This window comes from Myotis lucifugus, unplaced genomic scaffold (assembly GCF_000147115.1).
Source record: "Myotis lucifugus unplaced genomic scaffold, Myoluc2.0 scaffold_300, whole genome shotgun sequence".
Lineage (NCBI taxonomy): Eukaryota > Metazoa > Chordata > Mammalia > Chiroptera > Vespertilionidae > Myotis > Myotis lucifugus.
The window spans coordinates 668542-695577 of record NW_005871348.1 but is presented as its reverse complement, the minus strand read 5'-3'; the positions used below and the strand labels follow the sequence as shown (position 1 = coordinate 695577).

General features: G+C 41.1%; 1 protein-coding gene across 7 annotated transcripts in view; it reads right to left on the bottom strand.

Moving 5' to 3' along the window:
* The window catches only part of LOC102429735 (solute carrier family 22 member 5), an 85960-nt gene that overhangs the window by 24740 nt on the left and 34184 nt on the right, over positions 1–27036 (bottom strand). For 3 of the 7 annotated variants that reach the window (XM_023763787.1, XM_014465542.2, XM_023763785.1), the window contains 4 exons: positions 26382–26596; positions 24580–24762; positions 22727–22862; positions 20765–21199 (listed from right to left, as the gene is read on the bottom strand). The exons of 3 other annotated variants lie outside the window; for them this stretch is intronic. In XM_023763787.1, the coding sequence (XP_023619555.1) occupies positions 21106–21199; positions 22727–22862; positions 24580–24762; positions 26382–26596 (628 nt within the window). In that variant the 3' untranslated portion in view covers positions 20765–21105. Of the gene's footprint in view, positions 1–20764; positions 21200–22726; positions 22863–24579; positions 24763–26381; positions 26597–27036 lie in introns of those variants that run through there. One more of the 7 variants, XM_006100149.3, reaches the window with a different exon arrangement.

The following is a 27036-nucleotide window of genomic DNA, read 5'->3' as shown; positions in this document are numbered from 1 at the left end:
CCCGAAATTGAGATCTGCGGACGGTAGCCTCGAGTCTCGGGCCCCGGCGGCAGTCTGCAGTGGAGCGGCCACGTGGTTTCCGCACGCTCTTCACGTTCACGAGTGGGCCACCGGAAGAGTGTCGGGGGTGGCATTAAGAACACGGGGGGAATGCGCTGAAGTCTTTGGGATATACTGGCACCTGCAGAAGCAGATGTAGTGATGAAGGGACTCCATCGCTCAGGAAGGCGTCGCCTGTCGGTAGTTCCGCAAGCACCTTTAACAGTCACGGCGTGCGGCGTGTGGTTCTGGTACGCGGAAGCGCCAGAGGCGGGGCGCGGGGGCATGCGTGCGTGCGTCTTGGACTTTGCCGCGCGGCCGACCGAAGGATCCGCCGGGAGACCGTCCGCCGACTAAGCTGCTCGCGAAGTTCGGTATCGGAAAGGCCCCGCCGCCCCAGGCCTCACTTAGAGGGCGAGGCCGAGGAGGGTTCTGGGGTTGGGCCGCCCCGCCTCCCGCGGTGCGGCGCCGACGGAGGCGGAGCTCAGGCCGCGCGTGACAGCAGGTGGGCGGGCCCGGGCTGCCGCCCGCACCTGGGGCTCAGCCCGAGGTCCCAGCGCGCGGAGCCCTGGCGCGGGTTCTGGAGGCGGCGGACTGCTGGCCTCTGTGTCCGAGCCGAGCTCACGGGCCCTGCGCGGAGCCGGGGGGAAGGGGACGCGCTGGCGGGCGGGCGGCGAGGCTCGATTCCCGCCCCCACCTCGCAACTCGTCGCCTGGGCAGACGGGGGCCTGGGTCTGGCCCAGGGTCTCCCTGTGCTTAGCTGCCCCGACACCACCCAGCCATGTAAGAGGGACCGGGATTTTTTCGAACCGGAACCGTTAACTACCCCAAAGGAGAGGCTGGGAGCAATGACTTTGAATTCTATTTCAAGTGACCTTTCCATGTTTTGGTCTCTAACAAGCCCTTTTGTTGTCCTTTAACGTGTGCGAACGAAAGTAAAATTTTAACATCAAGATTATTGATGATCCCAGGCTAGGATTAAATAGTCTTCCTAGATTAATTGTTTACGCACAGGCTTAACTCTGGAGTTGACTAGCAATGGAAAAAAAAAGGAACTAGGTGATTCTAAAGGTTCACTGTACAATAGAATAAGTGTGGTCGGCAGTTAGCCAACCATAAGCAGAGCGAGGAGAATGGGCCAGATGCAGAAGGTCACCAGGACGGAAAGCACCGGTTCCCTGGCAAAGGACAATTGTAGAGTGGTGCCTGCAGGATTGGGGAGCTGGGTCCTACAGGATTGGAGTGCCTGGTGCCTGCAGGATGGCCCAAAACAGCCCAGGCTAGCACTGACACCTCTAACTCTTGGCTTGGAACATATTTATCTCTTGTAGATGGGGAACCAGTCCACAGTGCCTGGAGGTACCTTTTAGGATGCATATTTGCCAACTGGGAGAAATTTGACCCTGAGTCCCTTGAGGTTCTTTTGCAACATAACCTAGCCTCACTATGAAATGGGCAATGGAAAGACTCGGCCACTTCATGGCACCATTAAGTTTAATACTATCCTACAGTTAGACCTGTTTTGCTGTTCCAAAGGGAAGTGGATGGAGGATGAGGCCTCCTTAGATCAATGCGTCTTTTCCATACAGCCAAGTCTTTATGGCTCTCAGAAATTGTTAGGGACAAGAATAGAATATCGGGGACTAGGTATGGTTAAGGGAGGTATTAATCATGATCTGTTAACCATGATTGCCATGTGTTGGTTAAAGGACATTATATTTTTAATATATCCTACAACTTTTGTGATATACTATGTTAGTACAGTTTGGGTAATATTATATTTAAAATCTTTTTTTCTTGAAATATTAATGTTTATTGTATATTAAATTATATTTAAAATAGTTTTTCTTGCAATATTAATGTTTATTGCATATAACATTATTATATTTAAAATTGTTTTTTTTTGAAATAAATTTTTAAAAAGGACATTCTAACTTGGCTGGGAGTTGTATGCCTCCGGGATCTGGGAGTCATCCTGGGACCTGGAAGTCACCCTTGGAATGTGGTCTATTCTCATTCCTAAGAACTTCCTAGTATCATGGAAAGATGAAAAACCTTGTTGCCCAAACAATGGAGTCCCACCCCAACCTGTAATCCCTACCTCCCCATGTAATCTTTGTCCTACTTTTGGCTTTTAAAAAAATACTATTTTTATTGATTTCAGAGAGGAGGGGAGAAGGAGAGGTGCCGGAAGCCGGTCCATCCTTGCTGCTTGACACAGTCGCTGCAGGAAAGAAACATCTGCACAGCATATGTTTCAAGGGACCTGGCATATATAGCATATTGTTCTTAATATGTTTGCTCTCCTTAGCGCCATGTGTTTTAACCAAGGTCACCTCTCCAAGAAAGGTTGTTTCCTGAGGTGGGGATTTTTCCCTGAGGTTAGGGAGGGGATACAACCCCTTAACTAAGTGCCAGGCGGGTAGTTAATCACTTTAACTACAAACAATCACTCTTAAGCTACATAATCTTTACTCCCTGGAATGGAGATAAGAAACGCCCCAACCTTTGCAATAGAAATTGACAGGATTAAAATCGACTGGTATAAATACAGATGTAACAAGACAATAAACATCAGATCCTGACCAGAACTTCGCTGGAGATCCTAACCAGAACTTGGCTAGAGGTCCTGGCTAGGCTGCTGATCAACTGAATGCTGTCTCCGTGTCATTCCTTCTTCGCCGACTCCGTCCACACCTTTGGGGACCCCTGGACCCGCTGGGGTTGGACCCCAGCAGAGAGGGAAAGATAGAAACATCAATGATGAGAATCATTGATCGGTTGCCTCCTGCACACCCCCTACTGGGGATTGAGCCCACAACCCTGGCATGTGCCCTTGACTGGGAATCCAACTGTGACCTCCTGGCTCATAGGTCGATGCTCAACCACCAAGCCACACCCGTCGGGCAAGAGACATTTTTTAGAGCAATTTGGCAAATTATATATTTTTCTCCCTACCTGATCCCTTCAAAATTAGGCAATTTTTAATGAGTGAGCCATGGCAGTAGGTTTCTTTGCATGAATTCAATAAGGCCAGTTTCCAATTGTGGTTTTATTAACCAAGACCTTGACTAGAATGTCATATTGGAAAGAAAGACACATGCCTGGACTCTGGATGTCACCAAAAAAGCCTTAAAGAATGAAGATTGACTTTAAAGCCAATAACATTGTAATCCACCCACTATTTTGACATTGTTTCTGTAAAATGCTGACTCTAATATGTGGTTTGTAGATAAACAGCATCCTATATAATAAAAGGGTAATATGCAAATTGACCCTAACAGCAGATTGACTGGGAATTACTGGTCACTATGACACATACTGACCACCAGGGGGCAGACGCTCAATGCAGGAGCTGCCCCCTGGTGGTCAGTGTGCTCCCACAGAGGGAGCTGTGCTCAGCCACAAGCCAGGCTGATGGCTGCCAACACAGTGGTGGTGGCGGGAGCCTTTCCTGCCTCAGCAGCGCTAAGGATGTCCGACTGCAGCTTAGGCCTGCTCCCCGCTGGCAAGTGGACATCCCCCGAGGGATCCTGGGCTGCCAGAGGGATGTCTGACTGCCAGCTTAGGCCTGATCCCCCAGGAGTGGGCCTACACCAGCAGGTGGACATTCCCCGAGGGATCCCAGATTGCAAGAGGGCACAGGCCAGGCTGAGGGACCCTCCGCACCGGGCCTCTAGTATTTGTATAAGAATCCTAGAAACTAACTTCAGAAGATACACTCTGACCTTCAGTCATCCCAACTCTAGGAGAATTGCTGACCTTCAACCGTAAAACCAGGATAACAAAGAACTAGGATGACTGAGACCAGGATGACCCACACTGGACCAACACTTGACCAGTTTCAAGATCCATATCGGAATGGACTGTGCTGGACTGCAGGTAGAGAACTTTTCAACTCCCTCCCCTTGATTATTTTGTTCTGCTTTGCCTCTCCCTCCTTGTAAAAACCTCTGCCTACACTGAGATGTTGAGATGGGCTTTGTGACAAGAGTCCTCCATTTCCTCTTTCTTTTTTCACCAACATCTGTCTAATAATGAGTTTGTTTTTTGTGGTGACAGGCAACAGAACTTGAGTTCTGGTTACAGTTTTGGCAAGCCAGCCAGGAGTGAGCAGGAGCCCTTCCCCCCACACCCAGTAAGCCCCTGGACTTTGGAGGGAGTTCCCCAGGGTGCCTGTGGCTGACTGACTCCCTGATAAAAAGTAAGGGTGATTTTAGGAGAAAAATTGTATTTCAATGGAATCTATAATACAATCCTATATAATAAAAGGCTAATATGCAAACTGTCCCCTCGATCAGGAGTTTCATCAGGGGGCGGGGCTGGCCAGTCGCCCCCCCCACCCTTCAACCCCTCTTCCCCCATCAGGGGTGGGGCTGGCCAGTCCCCCTCCCCTACCTACCCTTCAACCCCTCTCCCCCCATCAGGGGTGGAGCTGGCCAGACCCCACCTGTGCATGAATTCATGCATCAGGCTTCTAGTTATAAACATTAGGCTCTGGTTCAGTACATTGTCTATAATATTGTATTTCTCACCTATGAACTAGACTGGATCCTGAATTTTTCTAGTTTCCTGAAATATTTTGGCAATAACTTCCTAACTTTCATGGAAATGGAAGAAAAATTGACAGTGGGGACCTGTAACAGTAGAAAATTGTAACCCACCCCACATTCTCTTGCTACTGTTTCTGTGAAATGCTGGCTCTGACTAATATGTAGCTTGTAGATAAACAGCATGTTTGTATAACAATCCTAGGAACTGCCCTAGCCAGTTTGGCTCAGTGGATAGAGTGTCAGCCCACAGACACTCTATCCAGGTTTGATTCTATTCAAGGGTATATACCTCGGTTGCAGGCTCCATCCTCAACCCTGGTCAGGGATCATGTGGGAGGCAACACATCAATGTGTGTCTCTCACAACAATGTTTCTCTATCTCCCCCTCCCTTCCACTCTCTCTAAAAAAATCAATGGAAAAATATCCTGGGGTGAGGATTAACAAAACAAACAAACAAACAAACAAAATCCTAGGAAGTAACTTCAGAAGATACAGACTTTGACCTTCAGTCATCCCAGTTCTAGGAGAATTGCTGACCATAAAATCAAGATGACCAAGACCAGGATGACCCACAATCGATTATCACTTGACCAGTTTCAAGATCCTTAATGGAGGGGACCATACTGAACTGCACGTAGACAACTTTTCAACTCCCTCCCCTTGATTATTTTGTTCTGCTTTGCCTCTCCCTCCTTGTAAAAACCTCTGCCTGCACTGACATGTTAGATGGGCTTTGTGACAAGCATTCCCCATCTCCTCAGGTGACCAGCACTTGAATAAAACCTCTTTCCTTTTTTCACCTGCATCTGTCCAATGAGTTTGGTTTTTATGCAGCAGGCAGCAGAACTTGGGTTCTGGTTCCATATAGGTATTGCAGGCAAACATGATGGCCATTAGAGCTCACTCATGAGATTCCATCGAAGCAGATTTAAAAGAGCCTATACAGCCCAGCTGTGGTGTGGGTAATAGAAAGAGAACTAAACGTGCATTTTAAAATGTAGTCTATGGGTGCCCTAGCCAGTTTGCTTGGTGGTTAGAGCATCGACCTGTGGACTGAAGGGTCTCAGGTTCAATTCTGGTCAAGGGCACGTACCTGAATCCCTGGCATCTGTCAGGGCATGTTCAGGAGGCAACCAGTCAGTGTGTCTCGCACATCAATGTTTCTCTCTCTCTGTCTCTCCCTCTGCTTTCCACTTTCTCTGAAATTCAATGGAAAAAAATAGCCTCAGGTGAGAATAAAAAAAACAACAAGTAGCCTATTGGGTGAACACTTCAATAGTGATTACATTCTAAATTGAAAATAAGAGAATGAGAAGGTAATGTTAATGTAAGAAACATTCAAACCTGTGATAATTTTTTGTGCGTTTATTTGAGCCAAACTGTCGACAATTACCAGGAAGCAGAATCTCAACAGATTGAGATAATGCTTGGGAGAATGGCAGTTTTGACATGACTACCCACCATAAACCTCTTTTAGTAAAAGAAGTTAAATTTCAGACCATCTTTGAAGTTACTTTATGTCTTTGAATTTGCAAGGCAGCCATGCAGGCCTTCCTTGAGCTAGTCATGTTAGCATGTGGCCCCTTTTCGTCCACGCTAACCTTGCCAACGTTTTACACAAGGAAATATTAACATTTCCATAAAGCATAGTCAATTTTTTTTTACATTAGGATAAAAATTAACATAGGTGTTGGTCATTTCATTTGCATTTACTATTCAGTATTCCTGCTTCCTGAAGATGACTTGCTATGCCTTCAGAAATGTACTTAATTCCTTTTTAACATCTTATCTCAAGTTAACAGTCCTTTTCTGGAACTAACTGAAAAGGAAAACCAAGCATCTTAATCATAAATTAGTTTCTTATATTGACTATCAAAATTGTTTTAATATTTCAAAATAAATGAAAGCTCCTATGAGAAGAATGCCTGTGTACAAATTGAGGACTGGAGTGAGGAAATATTGTCAATCTGCTAAATTACTAATATCAAGTGGGTTAAGGCATTAGGCAATGAGTCTATTCTTGTTCTAATAGCCTGGAAACTTAAACTTTTTGAATTTTTCAGTCCTGAGTCAATGCCTAGATATACACCTGGACATATTACAGACCTTCAGATACCCCTCTGATTACGCACGGAAGGACTCCTAATCAGACCATCTGACATCCGTTATCCTGACCGCCTGACATCTGACTGATAACTGCCCTGGACCAATCCTGGATCAACCAGTAATTCTCAGTAATGTACTTTTTACTATAAAAACTTTTAACTTTCCTTTCTTCTTTGGAGAGCTTCTGGGATTTTTCGCCTAGCTGTGTTCCCATTTGCAAATTCTAAGACTTTTGAATAAACATCATTTATTTCTAGCCGAAGCCCCCAGACTCTTTGAGTCACTTTGACAAGACCAAACAAATTGGAAAAAAAATATTTTAGGCAATATCAGTTGTGTGTCAGAAAACACTCCTGAAAGGGTCTGAAAATAATCCAATAGGCTACCAAAGAAGAAGCAGATCTTAAGGGGAAAAAACCATTTGTCGTAATAGATGTCTTGTCCACATGTACAAAACAAACAGCAACCTTGGACGGTGCCTTCCAGTTCTTGGTGGGACAGTAATTACCACATATCTGAATGTTAGCATTATTTAAATTACACCTTTTATAAGAGAGCTTGAATTCTGTATCTGAGAAAACCAGTTACCTGAGGCCCTTTAACCCTCAGATTCTGAATTAGGTTGTTTTCTCTTATATATACTTTATATATAAGAGGAAAAAAACGTATATGACAGAGCAGATTCAGGATTAGAACCCTAAATTAAAAGGATTAAAACTCTAGCAGATGTGGTAGCTTTTCTCCAAGATGATCCCTGCCTTCTGGCATTCATACACTTGTCCCTCTTACATTGTACCAGGATTGGTGACCAATAGCATATAGCAGAAGTGATGTTTTGTCACTTCAGTGATCATATTTTTAAAATACACTTTTATTGATTTCAGAGAGGAAGGGAGAGGTAGAGAGAGATAGAAATATCAATGATGAGAGAGAATCATTGATTGGCTGCCTCCTGCACACCTCACACTGGGGATTGAGCCTGCAAACCCAACATGTGCCCTGGCCGGGAATCGAACTGTGACCTCGTGGTTCATAGGCCGATGCTCAATCACTGAGCAACACCAGCTGGGCTCAGTGGTTATATTTTAAAAGATTTCCATCTTGAATGCCCCCCCTCCTCTCTCTTTTTCTGGGAGAAACAAGCTGCCATGTAGTAAGAGGTGTAGACAGTGGCAAGAAATAAAGAATTCTGCCAGCAGCCAATGAGGAACTGAGGCCCTTTGACCCTCAAGTGAGCGAGATTGTGACCACTTCAGCATCAGTTGAGTCTTTAGATGACTGCAGCCCCAGCCAATAGCTTGACTGCAACCTCATGAGAGACCTTGAGCCAGAACTAGCAAGCTAAGAGGCTCCCACATTCCTGACCCTCAGAATTTGTGAGAGATAATATGTTTGTTGTTTTAAGCTGCTAAATTTGGGGGTAATTTTTTATGCAGCAATACATCACTAATATACAAATTATTAAACATTATGGAATTAATATTAGCTATAATTATTAGTTTTATTTTGATTATTGACCCTAAAAAAAAGCAACTTATGAACTAAGCATCCTCCATAGTTTTGGACAAGTCTGAAGGTTATGTGACTAACTTGCCTGAGGAAGAGGAAACTTGCAAAGAAGTCCAGACTAAGTCCAATATTATAGCTTCAGCATCCGAGTGGAGGATGATGCAGAGTCACGTCTGTCTAGTTTCTGCTGTTGATCTCACCGATTTTATGGAAAGGGAACCTTGAGCAAAATCTGAAATAGCTATTTTTGCTAAAAATCTCTGTGAGACATTATTTGCCTTGGTCCCATAACATCAGAGTATGACCCAAAAGTGGAGGAACAGGAGTCTCCATCTCATCAGACCACATTTGTAGTGGCATGTCATCGCCCATGCATATCAGCAATTGGGGCACAGCAGAGCAGCTGCAGCTGAGCTTGGCACAGCAGGCCTTCATCCTCAGTGGGTATGCAGCACTTTGGTGCTCTTTTCTGGGTGTCTACTGCAGACACATCTCAAAAAAAAAAAAGAATTAACAGAAAAGTCTGTATTCATGAGCCCAACTGTGGTCTGTAGGTTTGACTTTGAGGAAGATTGGAGGTGCACAAATAGAAGGGCCAGAGAAATCACATTTGTACTGTTATAGGATCCTGCATTTTAACTCCAGTCTATTTTGACCTGGACACATAGGTAACTAACCATGAGGAGAATGGGCCTTGAAACATTCTCCAGACAAGAAAAGTTAGATAAGAAATCATTTGAACAGCTTTTTAAGGACTTAGATGTCCAGACCTTGACTTTGAATGAGTGTAATTTCCAATGTGAAATCCACAATTTGATTTAAGAGATACAGGAAAGTTTTAAAATTCCATATAAATAATTACACATTGCTACCAACTTTGCTACCTACACATTGCAGTAGGAATACAAACTTGCTCCCTTCAAGGCAATACCTACATAAAATGAGATGTGAAATACGCTGCTTGCATCATAAAGACTAGTTATCAACCTCTAGAATAGATGGAAAAGACATTGGTGATGGCTAATATTAGAAATACAAGTTTTCCTAAAAGGGTTTTATGTATGCATATGACATAGAAAGAAAATTGTTTTTTTGTTTTGTTTTGCTTATTGATTTCAGAGAGGAAGGGAGAGGGAGAGGGACAGAAACATCGATGATGAGAGAAACATTGATCGGCTGCCTCCTGCACGCCCCCTACTAGGGATTGAGCCTGCGACCTGGGCATGTGCCCTTGACCAGAATTGAACCCTGGACCCTTCAGTCCACAGGCCAATGCTCTATCCACTGAGTCAAATCAGCTAGGGTGAAAATTGGGTTATTAATGTTGTTTACTTATTCATTCATTCAAACAAATATTTGCTGAATTCATTCATTCAGCAAATATTTAAATAGACTGTTATTTTCCCAACACTGTTCTGGGTTCTAGGAATTGAGGAAAGAGACAAGATACCTATTCTCTTGAAGCTCACATTTTATTTTATTTTTTTAGGTCCATTTTATTTATTTTTTTATATTTTTTTATTGATTAAGTTATTACATATGTGTCCTTATCCTCATGTTATCCACCATCTCCCCCACTCATGCCCTCACCCCCCTGTTGTCTGTGTCCATTGGTTAGGCCTATATGCTTGCATATAAGTCCTTTGGTTGATCTCTCCCCCTTACCCACACCCTCCCCTACCTTCCCTCTGAGGTTTGATGGTCTGATTGATGTGAAGCTCACATTTTAATTGGGGGATGAGGAAGATGACAATAAATTTGAAAAAAATAAATACAAATTTCAAATACAGGTATAGCATGGAATTATGGCAGGTTCAGTTCAAAGACCATCTCAATAAAACAAGTATTGCAATAAAGCAAGTCATAATCTTTTTGCTGGTAGAGGGTCCTGCCTTCATTTGTATGTATAAACACACACACACACACACACACACACACAACACACAACATCTGTGAAGCTCAATAAACGGAGGTATGCCTGTGGTGGTAGGGGCCAAGAAAAAAGAATGGTAAAAAAGGATGAGGTATAAAGAGTGACAGGGGGTGGCTACCATAGATTAAATGATGAGTGAATACTTTTTTAAAAAGGTGATATCTGAGCTGAGCTGCAAGGAATGAGAAGAAACCTGTCATGTGAAGATCTGGGAAGAGAGTGTGCCAAGCAGAGGAACAGCAAGTACAGATTGTGAGGTAAGGTCATGGGCTTCGAGCTACCGAGGGAAGACCAGCATGACCAGAACATAGTGATCAAAGAGAGTAATGGGACATAAGGGCAGAGACATTGGCAGGAGGCCAGCTTATATGGAGACCAGATCATCTAGTGCCTTGTGGACAGTGGCAAGGAGTTTGAATTTTATAGGTGCAATGAGAAACGATCAGAGTATGTTCAAGCAGAGAAAGGGTAAGGTGTGATTTCTATTATAAAAGAAGCACTTTGGCTGCTATGTGGAGAATTATGAAAACAGATCGATGTGTTAGAAAGTGATTGCAGCATCTCAGGCAAGAGCATATAATGGCCTGAAGTAGAGTGTATCTGTGAAAGAGATAAATGGATGAATTCAGAATACATTTTGGAAGCAAAAGGTGAATGACTTACTGTTGGGTAAGGGGAGGAAATTAAGGATGACTCCTGGATTTTTGGACTAAACAACTTGGAGGAAATTGGGTGGCGTGGAGGTTTGGGAAGTTAAAATTTTTCTTTAATTAAAAAATATTATTGTGGTAAAAGACACATAGTGTGAAATTTATCATCTTAACAAGTGTACATTCAGGGGCATTAAGTATATTTGCTTTGTTGTACAATCATCACCACCATCTAGAACTCTTCATCTTGCAAAACTGAAACTCTGTACCCATTGAACAATAATAACTGCACATTTTTCATCTTCTCCCAGCCCCTAGCAATCATCCTTCTGTTTTCTGTTTCCATGAATTTTACCACTCTAGGTACCTTATATAACTGGGATCATACAGTACTTGTCCTTTTGTGACTGGTTTATTTCACAGCATAATGTCCTCAAGGTTCATCTGTGCTATAGCAAATGTCAGCATTTTCCTTCCTTTTTCACACTGAATAATATTCCACTGTATCTATATGTCACAGTTTGTTTATCCATTCATTTGTTGATGGACACTGGGTTGTTGTGGATAATGTTGCTATGGCTATGAGTGTATAAATATTTCTTCAAGGCCCTGCTTTCAATTCTTTTGGGTATTTCTCAGAAGAATTGCTGGGTCATATGGTAATTCTATGCTTAATTTTTTGAGGAACTGCCATACTATTTTCTACTGGGACTGTACCATTTTATATTTCCAACAACAGTGCACAAAGTTTTCTGTTTTTCCAGATCCTCACTAGCACTTGTTCTTTTCTATGCTTTTAATAGTAGCCATCCTAATAAGTGTGAGGTGCTATCTCATTTTAGTTTTAATTTATATTTCCCTAATGATAGTGATGTTGTGGTTAATTTCATGTGTTTATTGGCAATTTGTATATTTTCTTTGGAGAAATGCCTATTCAAGTCCTTTGCTCATTTTAAACTCAAGTCGTTTAGTTGTTATTGAGTTGTAGGAGCTCTTTATTCTAGACATTAAACCCATCAGCTATATGAATTGCAAATATTTTCTCCCATTCCATGGGTTCCTTTTCACCCTATTGATTGTGTGTCCTTTTATGTGCAGAAGTTTTAAATTTTCATGCAGTTCAGTTTATCTATTTTTTCTTTTGTTGCCTGTGTAAAAGTTTTATTTAAAACATAAAAATAAACTTATATTTAAATATATTATATTTTAAAGTTACTTTAAAATATAAATTTGGAGACAGCTGGATATATTTTAAATTTGGAGACTGACAGTCATAGAAGAGGTCAGATAAAATATAAATTAGGGAGTTATCCACGTGTGGACGAAAAAGGGTTCACATACTAAACCCGACAAGATCAGGGAGGCCTGCATGGTGGGCCTTAAAAAGTCAGAGACTGAAAGTAATTACATAGGATGGTCTGAACATAAAAATTCCTAACTAAAAGCAGGCCTGTAGCGTCCTTGACAAAGGTCAATCTTTACCTTAAGTGAGTCTGTCTATTGTCTTTTAAAAAAGATATTAATAATTTTATATTGTTAAAATAATATTTTGAATTATTACACTATTTATTAAAACTGTTTATTTTTACTTTTTTAAAATGATGCCACTAGCCCTAACTGGTTTGGCTCAGTGGATAGAGCGTCGGCCTGCGGACTCAAGGGTCCCAGGTTCGATTCCGGTCAAGGGCATGTACCTTGGTTGTGGGCACATCCCCAGTAGGGAGTGTAGGAGGCAGCTGATCGATGTTTCTCTCTCATCGATGTTTCTAACTCTCTATCCCTCTCCCTTCCTCTCTGTAAAAAATCAATAAAATATATTTTTAAAAAATAAATAAAATGATGCCACTAGAAACCTTAAAATTGCACTATGTTGGTCGCATTATATCTACAGGACAATGCTAGTGGTTAACACTAACGTGAGACTACCTGGTAATAAGGGGTGGTGGGTCATAGCCTACAATGGAGGGAAGTAACAGGCTCTAATAGGCCTACCCAGTACCCACCAGTGTAAAAGAAGTGTCTCTCCATTTTACTTTTACCCAATCCCAGAGATTTCCCTGCTTTGCTTTTTCTCTCCTCTCTAATCTACCATCAGTGTATCTCACGTAACCCTCCTTATGTCTTCTCCTTTGATTCTAATGTATAAAATAAGCTGCAAAACTGCCATTCTCCAGAGCATTTTCTTAATCCGTTGAGATTTTGCTTCTTAGCAATTGTCAGTTTGGCTCAAAAAAAACTCATAAAAATCTCTACAGGTTTGGATGTTTCTTATGATCGATACACATAGGGATGGTATTTATAGCCACGGAGTGAATGAAATCACCCAAGAGAGAAGATCCATAGGAACTAGGTCTCCCTGTGGGATGGAGTCATCTTAGAGTTAAGATTCCATAGGAAGATATCAAGAAGCTTTGACGGAGTTAACTTTGTGTAATATAAGTTATTGATGTTCTTCTGAGGTAGGTGCTAGGTTCAGGTGGAAATTAGAAAGCCCTGGGCAAGTATTAAACCTGTTTGCTTTTGTATTATTACAATAGCATTAGCAATAGCCCATGGCATCAGTGAGTCCTCACAACAGCTCTATGAGGTACAAATCTGTATTGTCCTCACTTTACAGATAAGAAACAAAAGAGAAGTTTAATAATTTACCCAGTTGCTATAGTTAATATATGGCAGGTCCAAATTACAAATCTAGTTGGTCTGCCTCCAGGCCTTCACTCTTAACTATTAATGCTATATCTCATTATCCTGAAAAATGAAGTCTAGCCCTTGGCCCTTACCCACTGACTACATTTGGTCTCCTTGGGTTTCATATCACTATAGTCACATCTTTGTGGTGGTGAATGGTCCAAGACAGATGGTACTGATCCTGTCACCTTACCAGTGATGGCGCACCTTTTGAGCTCGGCGTGTCAGCATTTTGAAAAACCCTAACTTAACTCTGGTGCCGTGTCACATATAGAAATTTTTTGATATTTGCAACCATAGTAAAACAAAGACTTATATTTTTGATATTTATTTTATATATTTAAATGCCATGTAACAAAGAAAAATCAACCAAAAAAATGAGTTCGTGTCATAGGTTCGCCACCATTGCCTCAGGCTGACCTAAAGTCTTTTTTTTTGAGCACTGGGTTTTAACACTGTGCCAAGTTCTCATACACCCCAAATAAAGGAAAAGAAGGTGGATGGACATAGCATACTAGGATCAACAGAAGTTGTCATGTGTTTTATTCCCTTTCCTCTTCAATCTAGACACTATGGTCTTTTGCTTCAGTCAATCTCAGTTCTTCCATTGTCTTGTCATTCTGCTCACCTGGACTGCAAAGCCCCAAATCCAGCCATTAGTGCATATCATTCCTACCCTGGGACACTGGAGAAAACCACACAACCATGTGAATTGGTTTCTCTGCAAATTTACATTTCCAATCATGGCTGTACCCTCAACCCACTTGACTCTGACAACCCACGTGTTTCTCCAACCGTAACGATCCCCCTTCTCTCCTATATCTTAATTCAACAGCTTTGATTGAGAGTGAAGAGTAAAATGGTTTGGCTTATCTTGGGTTGAGATTTTGCAAGATGAGTAAACAAAAGGATGAGCGTAGTGGTGTGAGTGAATTGAAGAGATCTTGAGGTATAGACTGGAAGGTAAAGGAAAGGATGTCAAGGTCAGAGCTGAAGGATCAGGAGGAAAGTAAATGGTCCTGGAATGAGATGGTTATTGTGGCTGATGAGGCCATCTAGGGTGTGTCCTTGGCAGGAAGGAGTTGAAATACAGGTTAAGGTCAAATACTATGAGACTGAGGTGTAAGATTACTTAGCCTTCTGAGCACAAAAGGCATCACTACCCCTGGCTGGGTTCCAGAGAGCTCATAGAATGTGGACAAGCAACTGGGCAGATTGTTGGTAATAGCAACCAGAAAGCAGTGTAAACCTCAAAGGAGGCATTTTATAGATGTGAAGCTGAAGGAATTATGGTTTGGAAACAGGAAAATGCTGAGACCTTACCTGGCCCTGAAGTTCATAGAAAGTGATAAATGAACAGCCTCTATTTGAGAGACAGGAAGAACCACGAGGGAAGTGGAGTGACGGGGAAGCCAGGTCGCTGTCAAGGCCAGAATGTAGAGAGAGCAACCAGGACTATACTTGCAGAAGGAGAATTGTTTGTCCACAGTGGAATGCGTTTTCACTGTAGCAGGGAAAGCAACAGTAGGAGGGTGAGATGGTGGGCTATGCAGGGACAGAGAATTTGACTTCAAGAAGGATTATATTTGCCACGTTGGAGAAGGATGGTCTCAAGGTTCTCAAAACTGGATTTAAGACTTCTCTGTGTTCAGAGGCATTGGGTGATAGTTCAAATCCTCATAATATTTTGCAATCCATTCAGTGGCCTATTAAATATGTAAACTCAATGTTAAGGTAATTTGCCTCAGCAAAGCAAGTTTGGCTTGGTCCCAATCAGGGTAGAGGTGACTGCTGCTCAAGTTGTGTGGAGGAGGAGAGAGATAAACATACCGGGACCTTAATGGAAGAAGACGACTTTGACCTGAGTTTCAGCTCCACAGTGCTCAACCCCAAGTGGGAGGCATTGAGCTAGTTGCTGTGGCCACACAGGCAAGCGTTTATCATCTGGCCAGACTGAGCCCACTAAGAGCAGGAACTTTGCATTTTCCATAATCTTCATCTTTGTTTTCCAAGACCTCACACTTAGTTGACACTCAATAAAAGTTTTTATTTTTATAACATCTTTATGATTATAAAAGTAATTTGTGTTATTTGTGAAACATTTTTAAGACTGCAAAGAGTTTTATTTAAAAATAAACTTACATTTAAATATATAAATACTTTAAAGTTATTTTAAAATATAAATTTGGAGACAGCTGGATATATGAGACTGAAGGCCATAGGAGAGATCAGCATAAAATATAAATTAGGGAGTTACCCACATGTGGATGAAAAAGGGTTCACCTACTAAATCTGACAAGATCAGGGAGGCCTGCATGGTGGGCCTTAAAAAATCATAGACTGAAAGAAACTACATAGGATGGTTTGAACATAAAAATTCCTAACTAAAAGCAGGCCTGTAGCGTCCTTGACAAAGGTCAATCTTTAGCTTAAGTGAGCCTGTCTATTGTCTTTATAAAAAAGATATTAATAATTTTATATTGTTGAAATAATATTTTGAATTATTACACTATTTATTAAAACTGTTTCTTTTTTTTAATGATGCCACTAGAAAGCTTAAAATTACACTATGTGGGTTGCATTATATCTGTGATAAACATCTGTGCATAAATATTTCTTATATCTCTGATGATTTCCCAGTTGTAGAATTAATACCTCAAAAAACTCCAGCATTTTAAGGCTCTGAAAACACTTTGTCAATTTGTTTTCTAGAAAATAATAAAATAATTTACATTCCCATCAGAATATGAAAGTGCATTTAATCATACTCTCATCAATATTAAGTACTTTCATTTTGTTTATTATTAATTATTTTAAAAATTTATTTGTTATTTTTTAAATACTTTAAAAATCTTTATTGAATACTTTCATTTTGTAACCTTTGCAATGTAGTAGTTGAAAAATGGCATCACATTGTCACTTCAATTAATATGTTTCTGGTTACTTGTGAAGCAGAACACTTTTTTGTATGTTTATTGACAAATGTTTTCTTGTTTGAAAACTAATTTTGGTCCCTTTAACTATAATAATGAAAATATAATACATTGATTCATTTTTTCAACAAATATTTATTGATCATCTACTATGTGCCAACCAAGGTTCTAACTCCTGGGGTTACAGAAGTGGTCTTCATGGACTGTGAGGAAGCACTTGGATGAGGAAGGAGAAGGACAATAAACAAAGTGAAGAAGTAAATAGGATGTCAGAGGGTAATAAGAACTATGGAGAAAAATGAAGCAGGGATGGGTAAGGTCAGGACAGAGGGCTAAAGGGATACAATCTTCTATTTATATTAAAGCCGTTGGGACCAAATGACCAGAATGACCAGTCAACCAGTCGCTATGATGTGCACTGACCATCAGGGGGCAGACGCTCAACATAGGAGCTGCCCCCTGGTGGTCAGTGCGCTCCCACAGCAAACTTCCCATGGCCAGCTGTAGGCGTCGGTGGCTGGTGTCTGTTCCTTCTGTGCCTGACCATCATCTTTAGCCCTGGAGTGGGATGAAGAACTACAGTTGGGTGGCAGTGGATCCCTTTCCCGGGGGACAGGGGCTGGGAGCCAACCTCCCTCGCCCTGTCCCTCCCCCTGGCTGGCAGGCCCCAGCTGGCAGGCCCCAATCAGGCCGGCCCATGCTCTTTCCCCCTGTCCCGCCCCCTGGCCGGCAGGCCCCGATCGGCCTGGCCTTGATCAGCCCTGATCGCCGGCCAGGCCTAGGGACCCCACCTGTGCACAAATCCATGCACCGGGCCTCTAGTTTAAAATAGAGTGGTCAGGTAAGGATTAATTAAGCAGGTGACACTTGAGCAAAGACATAAAGGAAGTAAAAGAGCAAGCTTTGCCGATACCAAGGAAGAGCACAGAGTGAGGGCACAGAGAGTAGGGCCCTATAAGCCAGGTGAGCATTCATTCTACCCATTCAGGATCATGGCATGTCTCTATTCAAATCTTAATAAAATGGAATAATTTCTTCATTTAGGCTTTATATATTTCTTAGTAAGGTTATTTCTAGGTATTTTATATTTTTATGATTATTATGAACAGAACCTGTTATGCCCCCCCCCCCCCCCACCCCCCACACACATATTTTCTAGCTGGTTATTTCTAGTACATAAAAAATCTATTAAATGTAAGACTTTTTAGTTAACTGTCTTGCATTTTAAAAAATAGAACATTGCCTTAGCTGGTTTGGTTCAGTGGATAGAGCGTCGGCCTGCAAACTAATGGGTCACAGGTTCAATTCTGGCCAAGGGCACATGCCCAGGTTGTGGGCTCGATCCCCCCAGTGGGGGACATGCAGGAGGCAGCCAATCAATGATTCTCTCTCATCATTGATGTTTCTATCTCTCTAGCTCTCTCCCTTCCTCTCTGAAATCAATAAAAATGTATTTTTTTTAAAAAGCCAGTAGTAAAAAAAAAAATAGAGCATCATTATATGCTCCTCAATATTGGTAATTTTGTCTACTTTCTACCAGTTTAACTTCTTATCTACATTTTATACTATGACTACAGTTACTAAAACTTACTAAAAAATGTACAAGAGTTGCTAAAAACCTATATCCATAAAATTCCTGTTAATGGCATGCCCCTAGTGTTTCACTCTAACATGCAGTGCAATACTACATGTTAGAGTACTCAGTCAGTCAATCTGAGGTTGATATTCATAAGCAAGTGCAGGAACTTGCTTTATAGACCTAACTTTAAAAGTAGTTTTTATAAATCAGGAATATGTCTTGAATTTAACCAAATACAATTTTGGCATATATTGATCACCTTGGTCTTTGAACTACCAAAGACATAACTAATTGAGTACTTGTCTTTTTATAAACAGATTTTTAAAAGTCATCTCTGGGGGGGAAAGGGGAGGAAAATGGGAGATATCTATAGTACTATCAAAAATAAAATATATATTTTTAAAAGTCATCTCTTCCTATATAATAAAAGGCTAATATGCAAATTGTTCCCACGGGCAGGAATTTGACCAACCGGGAGACATGCGCTGACCACCAGGGGGTGGTGCAGAACATGGCGGGCATTGGTGATGCAGTGCTGGCAGCAGGCGGCAGTGGAGGCGCTGCCTGCCCCGATGGGTCCGGGACTGCAGCAGGATGGTGGAGCAGGTGAGCGGGTGGTGCCAGGCCAAGGCAGGTGCGAGTGGGGGCCCCAGTTACCCCACAGATGGGCCCTGATTGCTGGCCAGGCCTAGGGACTCTACCCGTGCACGAATTTAGTGCACTGGGCCTCTAGTAAAATATAAAGCACCCATACAAACAGCAATAAAAGGTACTTATCACATCCTTACTTTTTGTATTTAGAAAAAGCTTTAAGAGCATTTTACATTAGGTGTTTAAATATTCAAATATCTATGTATCAAACATAACATTTTTTTTTTACCAAGCTAGAGTTATAAAGTATTTTAATTAAAATAAATATTTATCAAAAGATAAGCAGGCAAGGTCCCTGGCTCCCAGAGGCTAATGGCCATATGGGGGTGGGGTGGAACCCAACAGAGTGAGGGTAACAAGTACCAGGAGAGCACAGCAGAGTGAACAGTCACTGCTGGTGGGAATGAAGCTCAAGGAGAGCTCCTTGGGAGTCAGCATGACCTCCTCTCTGCGGGACAGGCCGCCTCGTGCCCAGCGGGGAAGGTGGAATGGCCATCAGACAGGCTGTATCAATAGGGAAATAAAAGCAGGATAAAGCTGCTCACCTGTATCCCCAAAGACAAAGCATAAGCTATTCTAAGATATTTTAGTGGATTTTAGGTAACAGTCAAAATGCAGAAGCAGTGTGTCAGAAGGATATAAAATGTGTGTTAGGAATATGGCAGTCTAGAGAACAAATTCTGAGCTTATCAGAAAAGTTCAAGATAAGGATTTCAAAACAATAAGTGTATCAGGGTGTTACATCAAAGCTTCGTTTGAAAAATGTTCAGACAGCCCGGCCCACATGGCTCAGTGGTTGAGCGTCGGTCAACCTCTGTATGAACCAGGAGATCACGGTTCGATTCCTGGTCAGTGTACATGCCTGGGGTTGCAGGCTCCATCCCCAGTTGGGGTTGTGCAGGAGGCAGCCCATCATCATCGTCACTGATGTTTCTATTGCTCTCTTGCTCTCTGAAGTCAATCAAGATACATTTAAAAAAGAAAAATGTTTAGACAGTGAAAGTTAACATTGGGGGATAATCATTTTGAGGATGATGCCGCCAAGCAGCATATTACAAATTAGTAGCTGCCTATTTCCACGCACATACCATGGCCCTGGGTGTACTAAAGGGTCATCAGTAGCTCGTCATCATGCTGCCCTTAGAGAAGCCACTATCAATGAAAGCATGTTGCCCAAGTCTCCATGAGTAACTGCTTGCTGTGCTATCATCTCCAACTAAACCATGGTGCCACATAGAGCTGACATTTATTTTCTGAACTTATGGTAGCTTTTATCTTTCACGCCGCTCATTCATGGAGCAGAGGTTCTGTGATTGCCGATCAGAAGCACCCTGGGTGGAGTGGATGTAGCTGCACACTGTGCTTGGGAAGGTGTATTGAAGGAAAGAACTGTTTTAAAAGCTTCCTAGATGGTTGGCTTGGACAGCCTTCTTCCTAGGTGCTGACCCCTCTTGGCTGTGGGGCACACAAACCATCTCTACCGATCTAACTGTTCTGCGGTTTTCATGATTCTCTGTTTACCAGTAAAATATCTCTTAAGTCAGTCTTAGGACATAGAAGGTTTAGTCATGTGCTCAAAGAGAGCACAAAAGTGGATCTTTTAATAGTCTGTGAGCTGTAGCCCCTGGCACTGTAGCTGGGAACTGCTCTGATTCCCTTCTTAAAAGCCAACAGGCGCCCAGCCGCTGTGGCTCAGTGGTTGAGCGTCGACCTATGAACCAGGAAGTCATGGTTTGATTCTTGGTCAAAGCACAGGTTGTGAGCCCGATCTCCAGTGGGGGCATGCAGGAGGCAGCCAATCAGTGATTCTCTCTCATCATTGATGTTTCTCTCTCTCTCTCTCTCTCTCTCTCTCTCTCTCTCTCTTCCGTCCTCTCTGAAATCAATAACAATAATAATAATAATAATTAAAAAAATAGGAGCCAGGCTATCTGATCTCTTGCAAACACTGTTAATCCTCTCAAAGGAGTGTGTAAAATTTTCTGGCTAGGAATGCTGCATATAGTCATTTGATTATAGCAGTATATGAATTCACTGTAGAAAGGTCTGTAATTTTGAATGTGCCGGTTTACTTACACACACACACACACACACACACACACACGCTGTTGTCACCTGACAGTGTGTGAATACAATGACGCTCTATTTGGATGGCAGTCGTATGTTTGGAAATGAGTGTTCATCTTTATGTGTATTGACTAGTCCTTAATCAACACATTTTCAAACAACCTTACAAACCCATTTCGCTGGACTCATTAGTAAGGTGGACCCTATAGAAATGGTTAGTTTTTTTAAAAAAGGAGATGATCTGGAAGAGTGGTCCAGAATTTGCTACATGACAAGCATTTCTCAACAGCAGGGCCCGTCTGGTTACAGTCAGTCCATTTCATCAGGAAAAGCTTTGGTTTCTTCAGGGTCTTATGTCTCTGTTTTTCAGTTCACCGAGTGGGGTAGAAATTTTTATCAGAATGAAGTTATTAGAACTTTGGGGTTTTCTTCGTTGTTCACTGAATCTCTTGTTTTTTTCCCAGACCTGAACCTGAAAATAAGATGCGTGCTAAAGAAAATTAAATATTCACAACTCTCTTCTTCACAATTCTAAACCGACACTGAAAAACATTTCTTCAATGAACAAGTAATGATTGTAACTCTAATTAGAACCTAGAGCTAATACTTTATTATTTTGAATACTTGGAGTCATTTTCTTAATTAAACATAAACGAAACCCAGAATTTACACTCTTTTCATTTCCCTGAGGGAAGGATAGATTGGTAAGAATGAAGTTCTCGTGAGTTAAAATTGATATTGAACTGGTTGTATCATTACAAGAAAATAGCTTATCAAAAATATGCACCTTTTACTATGTGTTCTGTCAGAGATCAGAATCCATTCACATGACAAAGACTTATCTTTATCATGGCCAGGCACTGAAACACGTTATCTCATATAACTTACTATACTGAAGCTTAGTGAAAATTAAGTTTACCCCAAATTAAATTTCCCCAAATTTATGCAGTAGATGTGGGCTTTGAAGCCAGGCAGTCTCGTTCCAGAATCTAAAAGTCTCCTACCAAACCACTTATCTTTTAAATGTTTGCCAATCTGTGATATCATAGAAAGATCATATATATATATATATATATATATATATATATATATATATATATGCGCCACTGAAATGTCCTTTTCTGTAAACTGCTTGTTCATGACTTCTGCTAAGTTTTCCTACTGAGTTGTTTGTCTTTTCCCCTACAAATCACTAAGAGCGTTTGTATATTAGGTATACCAGCCCTGGGTTTGTGTTGCATGTTGCAAATATTTTCCTCCTGCCTTGTTGACCTTTGTCTTTGTTTATGGTTTCTTTTTTGCTGTGCCAACGATTTCTAAAATTACATAATTAGATATATCAATCTTTTCCTTTATGGCTTTTTGCTTTTCAGATTATGCTCAGAAAGGCCTTCTCAAAAGTAATAGAAATATTTTACATTTTTAGGCCTCAACTTTTATTCTTTCTGGAATTTATATGGATGCATTTTGAAGTAGGACTCAAGTTTTTATTTATCCAAAATGGCTAGCTGAATGTTCTAATATATTTTACTTAATAATCTAACTTTTCCCCACTGCTTTTGAATTGCTACTTTTTATCATATATAGAATTCTCATATTTTCTTTCTTTTTAAAAAAAATATATTTTATTGATTTTTTACAGAGAGGAAGGGAGAGGGATAAAGAGTTAGAAACATTGATGAGAGAGAAACATCAATCAATTGCCTCCTGCACACCCCCTACTGGGGATGTGCCCGCAACCAAGGTACATGCCCTTGACTGGAATCGAACCTGGGACCTTTCAGTCTGCAGGCCGACGCTCTATCCACTGAGCCAAACCGGTTAGGGCTCTCATATTTTCTTGGGTTTAATTCAAACTCTATTCAGTGATTTTTATTCCTATACCATTAGCACACTGTTTTCACTACCACTGTTTAATAATACACTTTATTATATGATAGCGCTACTCTCCCTAGCCATTCTTGCATATTTATTCTTTCTGAGATATTTTTATATCATTTTTTAAAGTTCCACTTACCATTTCACTTTCTGCATCTCCTCTAAGGACTCTGGTAGAGTCACTCCAAAACTTTCAGGGAAAAACAGGGTGATGATTCCTATCAGGATGGTCAGGCTGCCCATGAGGATGTAGGGCAGAACTTGGTTGTAAGCACCTGTAAGGCACGGGACATGGTTAGAAAAAGGGATTCTCCAGAAGCTCTCGAGCATCATTTTGCAAAGGTGGCAAACAGTGCTTGACAGCAGTTTTAAACTGGAACATTTTCTGAAGTTAAAAAGTATGCAAAATGCACCATTTGTTTTGCATTATCAGAAGGTCTTTCATGTCAACTGCTATTCTCTAAGCTGCTATATAATCATGTATGACAGATGTTCCTTTGGTAGAAATATTTGCCTAGCAAACTTCTCCTCTGAAGGCGGAGGTAACTGGAGAAGAGGGAAAGGGAGGACATGAAGGAGAAAGAGGTTGACCAGCATGCTGTAGGTACAGGTACTGGCTATCATGATCGGTGTGACCTTTGCTTTGACCCAAACCAGTAGGCTGCAGTGGAAAGCTAGGTCCACGGAGTCATGAGACTTGGAAAAAAAAATCTAAGTAATATGTTCAATCCAATTAAAAAAAAATAAATGTTAGGCACCGTGAAAGTAGTGCTTTGGTTTCTTTTCTTTTTTCTTTTTTTTGCAGCATTTATAAGTCTTGGTTTTATAAGTAATTGGAAGAACCACTTCATCTCTCCTTTATACAATGTCACTCAGGAAAATAACAGATCCTTATTTTGCTTCCCATTTGCATAGAGAGATTATAGAGGAACAACACACCCAAGAATTTTATTTGACAAAAAAACAACAACCCAAAACATTAATCTTGAAACTGTTCTGAGGCCTCTGTGTCTCTCATCAGTACAGTCCTTAATGAGGATTAGGCTTGGAGAACCAGATCTTGCATCCATTGAACATCCCACTAAAGTGCCTCTGAGGTGTTATTTCAGCTTAAGAAATTTGGTTACATAAAAACTAAAATTTTCTGCATTGCAAAAAGTATTATAAAGTAAAAATGTAAATGATAAACTAGGAAAAATATTTACAACATATATACAAAGGGCTAATTTTTTTTCAATTACAAAGACCTCTCACAAATCAAAGATAAAATGTTGAAAAAAAAACATTAGAAAGATGGGCAAAAGACATGAACAGTCAGGTCACTAAAAAATAAATAGAAGGTCAATAAATATATAAAAAATGCTCAACCTCACTATAATTAAAGAAATGAAAGCAACAATGATATCCGCTTTTCACATAACAGATTATCAATGATTAAACAATTGGATAATCCCATTGCTGGTGAGGATGCAGAGAAATAGGCATGTATTGATAGTTGGATTGTAAATGGGTACAATATTTAGATGTCAATTTGGCAATATCTGTAAAATTTTTAAATTGCTCCAGCAATCCATGAATCCAAATATACACAATCAAACCAATAAAGGGTGTAGGACATAGGGAAACGTTCATTGCAGTAATAACAAAAACCTGGACATGGCTTAAATGTCCATCTGTTAAACCTAGTTAAACAAATTATGTATATGTGTACATTGGAAGACTAGGTACTAACGAAAAAGAAGGTAAAAGAACTGTGTATACCAATAAAGATAGTCTGATACAATGTTAAGTTAAAAAATTTGTAAAACTACATATATACAGAATATCTGAAGGGCTACTCACCAAACTGTTAATATTAATTACTTATAGGGGTGTGATTTAGGGGACTGAGAAAAAAGAGATAAACTTGTACTTTTTTCAGTACTCTCTATGCAATGAAAATATATTACTTTTATATTTAAAAAAAGAACAGATCAATAAGCTGTGTCTCACCAAGGTACACGAAGTAGGGAGCGATGATGCTGCCCACTCTGGAGGCCATGGAGGTGATCCCCACGGCCATGTTTCTGACCATGGTGGGATAGAGCTCTGCAGTGAAGACGTACAGCATGGAGAAAGCAGAGGTGACCCCGAATTTCCCTAACATCACCAGGCCAATGGACAAGAAGTTGTAATCTGGAAAAGAGACCTAGTGTAAACAGGGGTGCTTTAGAAGTGATATGTTCTCAACTCGGTTGCTTTTATGGTTCTCTTTGCTTGAAGGAGCATGTTTTTCACATTGTAGAGATATTCCCCAAATAACACTTTCTATTCAAATAATTGACATGGACAAAGATGGAGAGTGAGGGGTTGCCTTGTGCTTGGCTCTACTATTAGTATAGATCAGTGGTCGGCAAACTGCAGCTCGTGAGCCACATGCGGCTCTTTGGCCCCTTGAGTATGGCTCTTCCACAAAATACCAACTTCTGCGCATGGGCCACGAAGTTTCAATCGCACTGTACGTGCGCGCCCGCACGTGGTATTTTGTGGAAGAGCCACACTCAAGGGGCCAAAGAGCCGCATGTGGCTCGCGAGCTGCAGTTTGCCGACCACTGGATCATTTACACATTCAGTGACCTTTGTCCACTTTTACTTGTTACAGCACTTTCATGGTAAGTCATTAACATGTTAATATAGTTAAGTTTAATCTTCAATGAGAAGAACTAATGCTTTCTATCCTGTTTAGTATTATTAAGAAATACATATTCCTTTAAAAAAAATTTTTTTTTATTGATTTCAGAGAGGAAGGGAGAGGGAGAGAGAGATAGAAACATCAATGATGAGAGAGAATCATTGATTGGCTGCCTCCTGCACGCCCCCTACTGGGGGATTGAGCCTGCAACCTGGGCATGTACCCTGACCAGGAATTGAACAGTGACCTCCTGGTTTATAGTTCGACGCTCAACCACTGAGCCATGCCATCTGGGCAAGAAATACATATTTCTATGTATAATACTAGGTATCAATAATCTATTGCCTTAACAATTTAATAGTATGAGAATGTTAGACATAAGGGGAAAGGAAGCATATGTCCCTTTGTGTGCTCTTTATTTTTAATTTAACATTTTTATTGTAAGTATTACATATGTCTCCTTTTCCCCCCTTGACCTCTCCCCGGCCACTCCCATCCCCCAGCACATGCGCTCACCCTCCCACTGTCTGTGTCCACTGGTTATGCTTATGTGCATGCATACAAATCCTTTGGTTGATCTTTCACCCTCCCCGCTTCCATTCTCCCCTGCCTACCCTCTGAGGTTTGACGGTCTGTTCGATGCTTCTATATCTCTGGATCTGTTTTTGTTTATCAGTTTGTGTTGTTCTGTGTGCTCTCTATCTAAAATGTTACAGACCCTAAAAATCACTGAATTTATACTGGAACTAGCATGAACTACTAACTGTTACACTTGAGTACACACCTTAAGTAAAGGTTAGAAAATACCAAAAAATTGGGACTCAGAATTGTGTCTTCAAGAAAGAGGTTAGAGGGTTTAGGTGAAGGTTTCCATGACAGGGATGACCGGGAGCATTGTTTTTCCTTTTCAGGTAATGATTTCCAACTCTCCAAGCTGACTCATCTGTTTGAGGGGTGTTGTTTTGAACATGCGAAATTACACAATTAGCTATCATTTGTCTAATTGACTTATGAATGGTATATGATGGGAAGGATACATAAACAGGGAGCAGTGACCAATAATTAGCCCAAATCAAGGTGTAGGTCTTTTCTGTTAAGCTGTTACTATTGGTTAACTTCTTACCTGCAGGTACCAGTTGAATTAAGAGAAGCACGCCTCCTCCGAAGAACAGCACTCCAGCTATGATATACCGCCTGGGCAGGGTTCGCAGGAGCAGCCAGGCTGTGACGTAAGCTGGAACTTCGATCAGGGCAGAGAGGAAACAGTTCAGGTAGGCATCTCCATGTAAATTAGGAGAGTTGAGAGACAGAGCGAAGTAACCGACTGAGGTTAGCATCCTAAAAGACAACAGACACAACAAAAGTGATAAAAGGATGGTATGAATCACTCTAAACTTTCATAATGGTCAAGAAATTGTCTAGATTCTGTTTTCCTATATGTAGCCACTAACTACATATGGCTATTTAAAAGTAAATACATTAAAATTAAATAAAATCAGCCCTGACCGGTTTGGTTCAGTGGATAGAGCATCGGACCACAGACTGAAGGGTCTCAGGTTTGATTCCGGTCAAGGACACATACCTTGGTTGCAGGCTAGATTCCCAGCCCCGGTCAGGGTGCATGCAGGAGGTAATCTATTGATGTGTCTCTCTCACATCGATGCTTCTCTCTCTCTGTCTCTCCACTCTCTCTAAAAATCAATGGAGGAATATCTTCCGGTAAGGATTAACAACAACAATAAAAAAATTTAAAAGAAAAAAAATCAAAGAATCAGTTC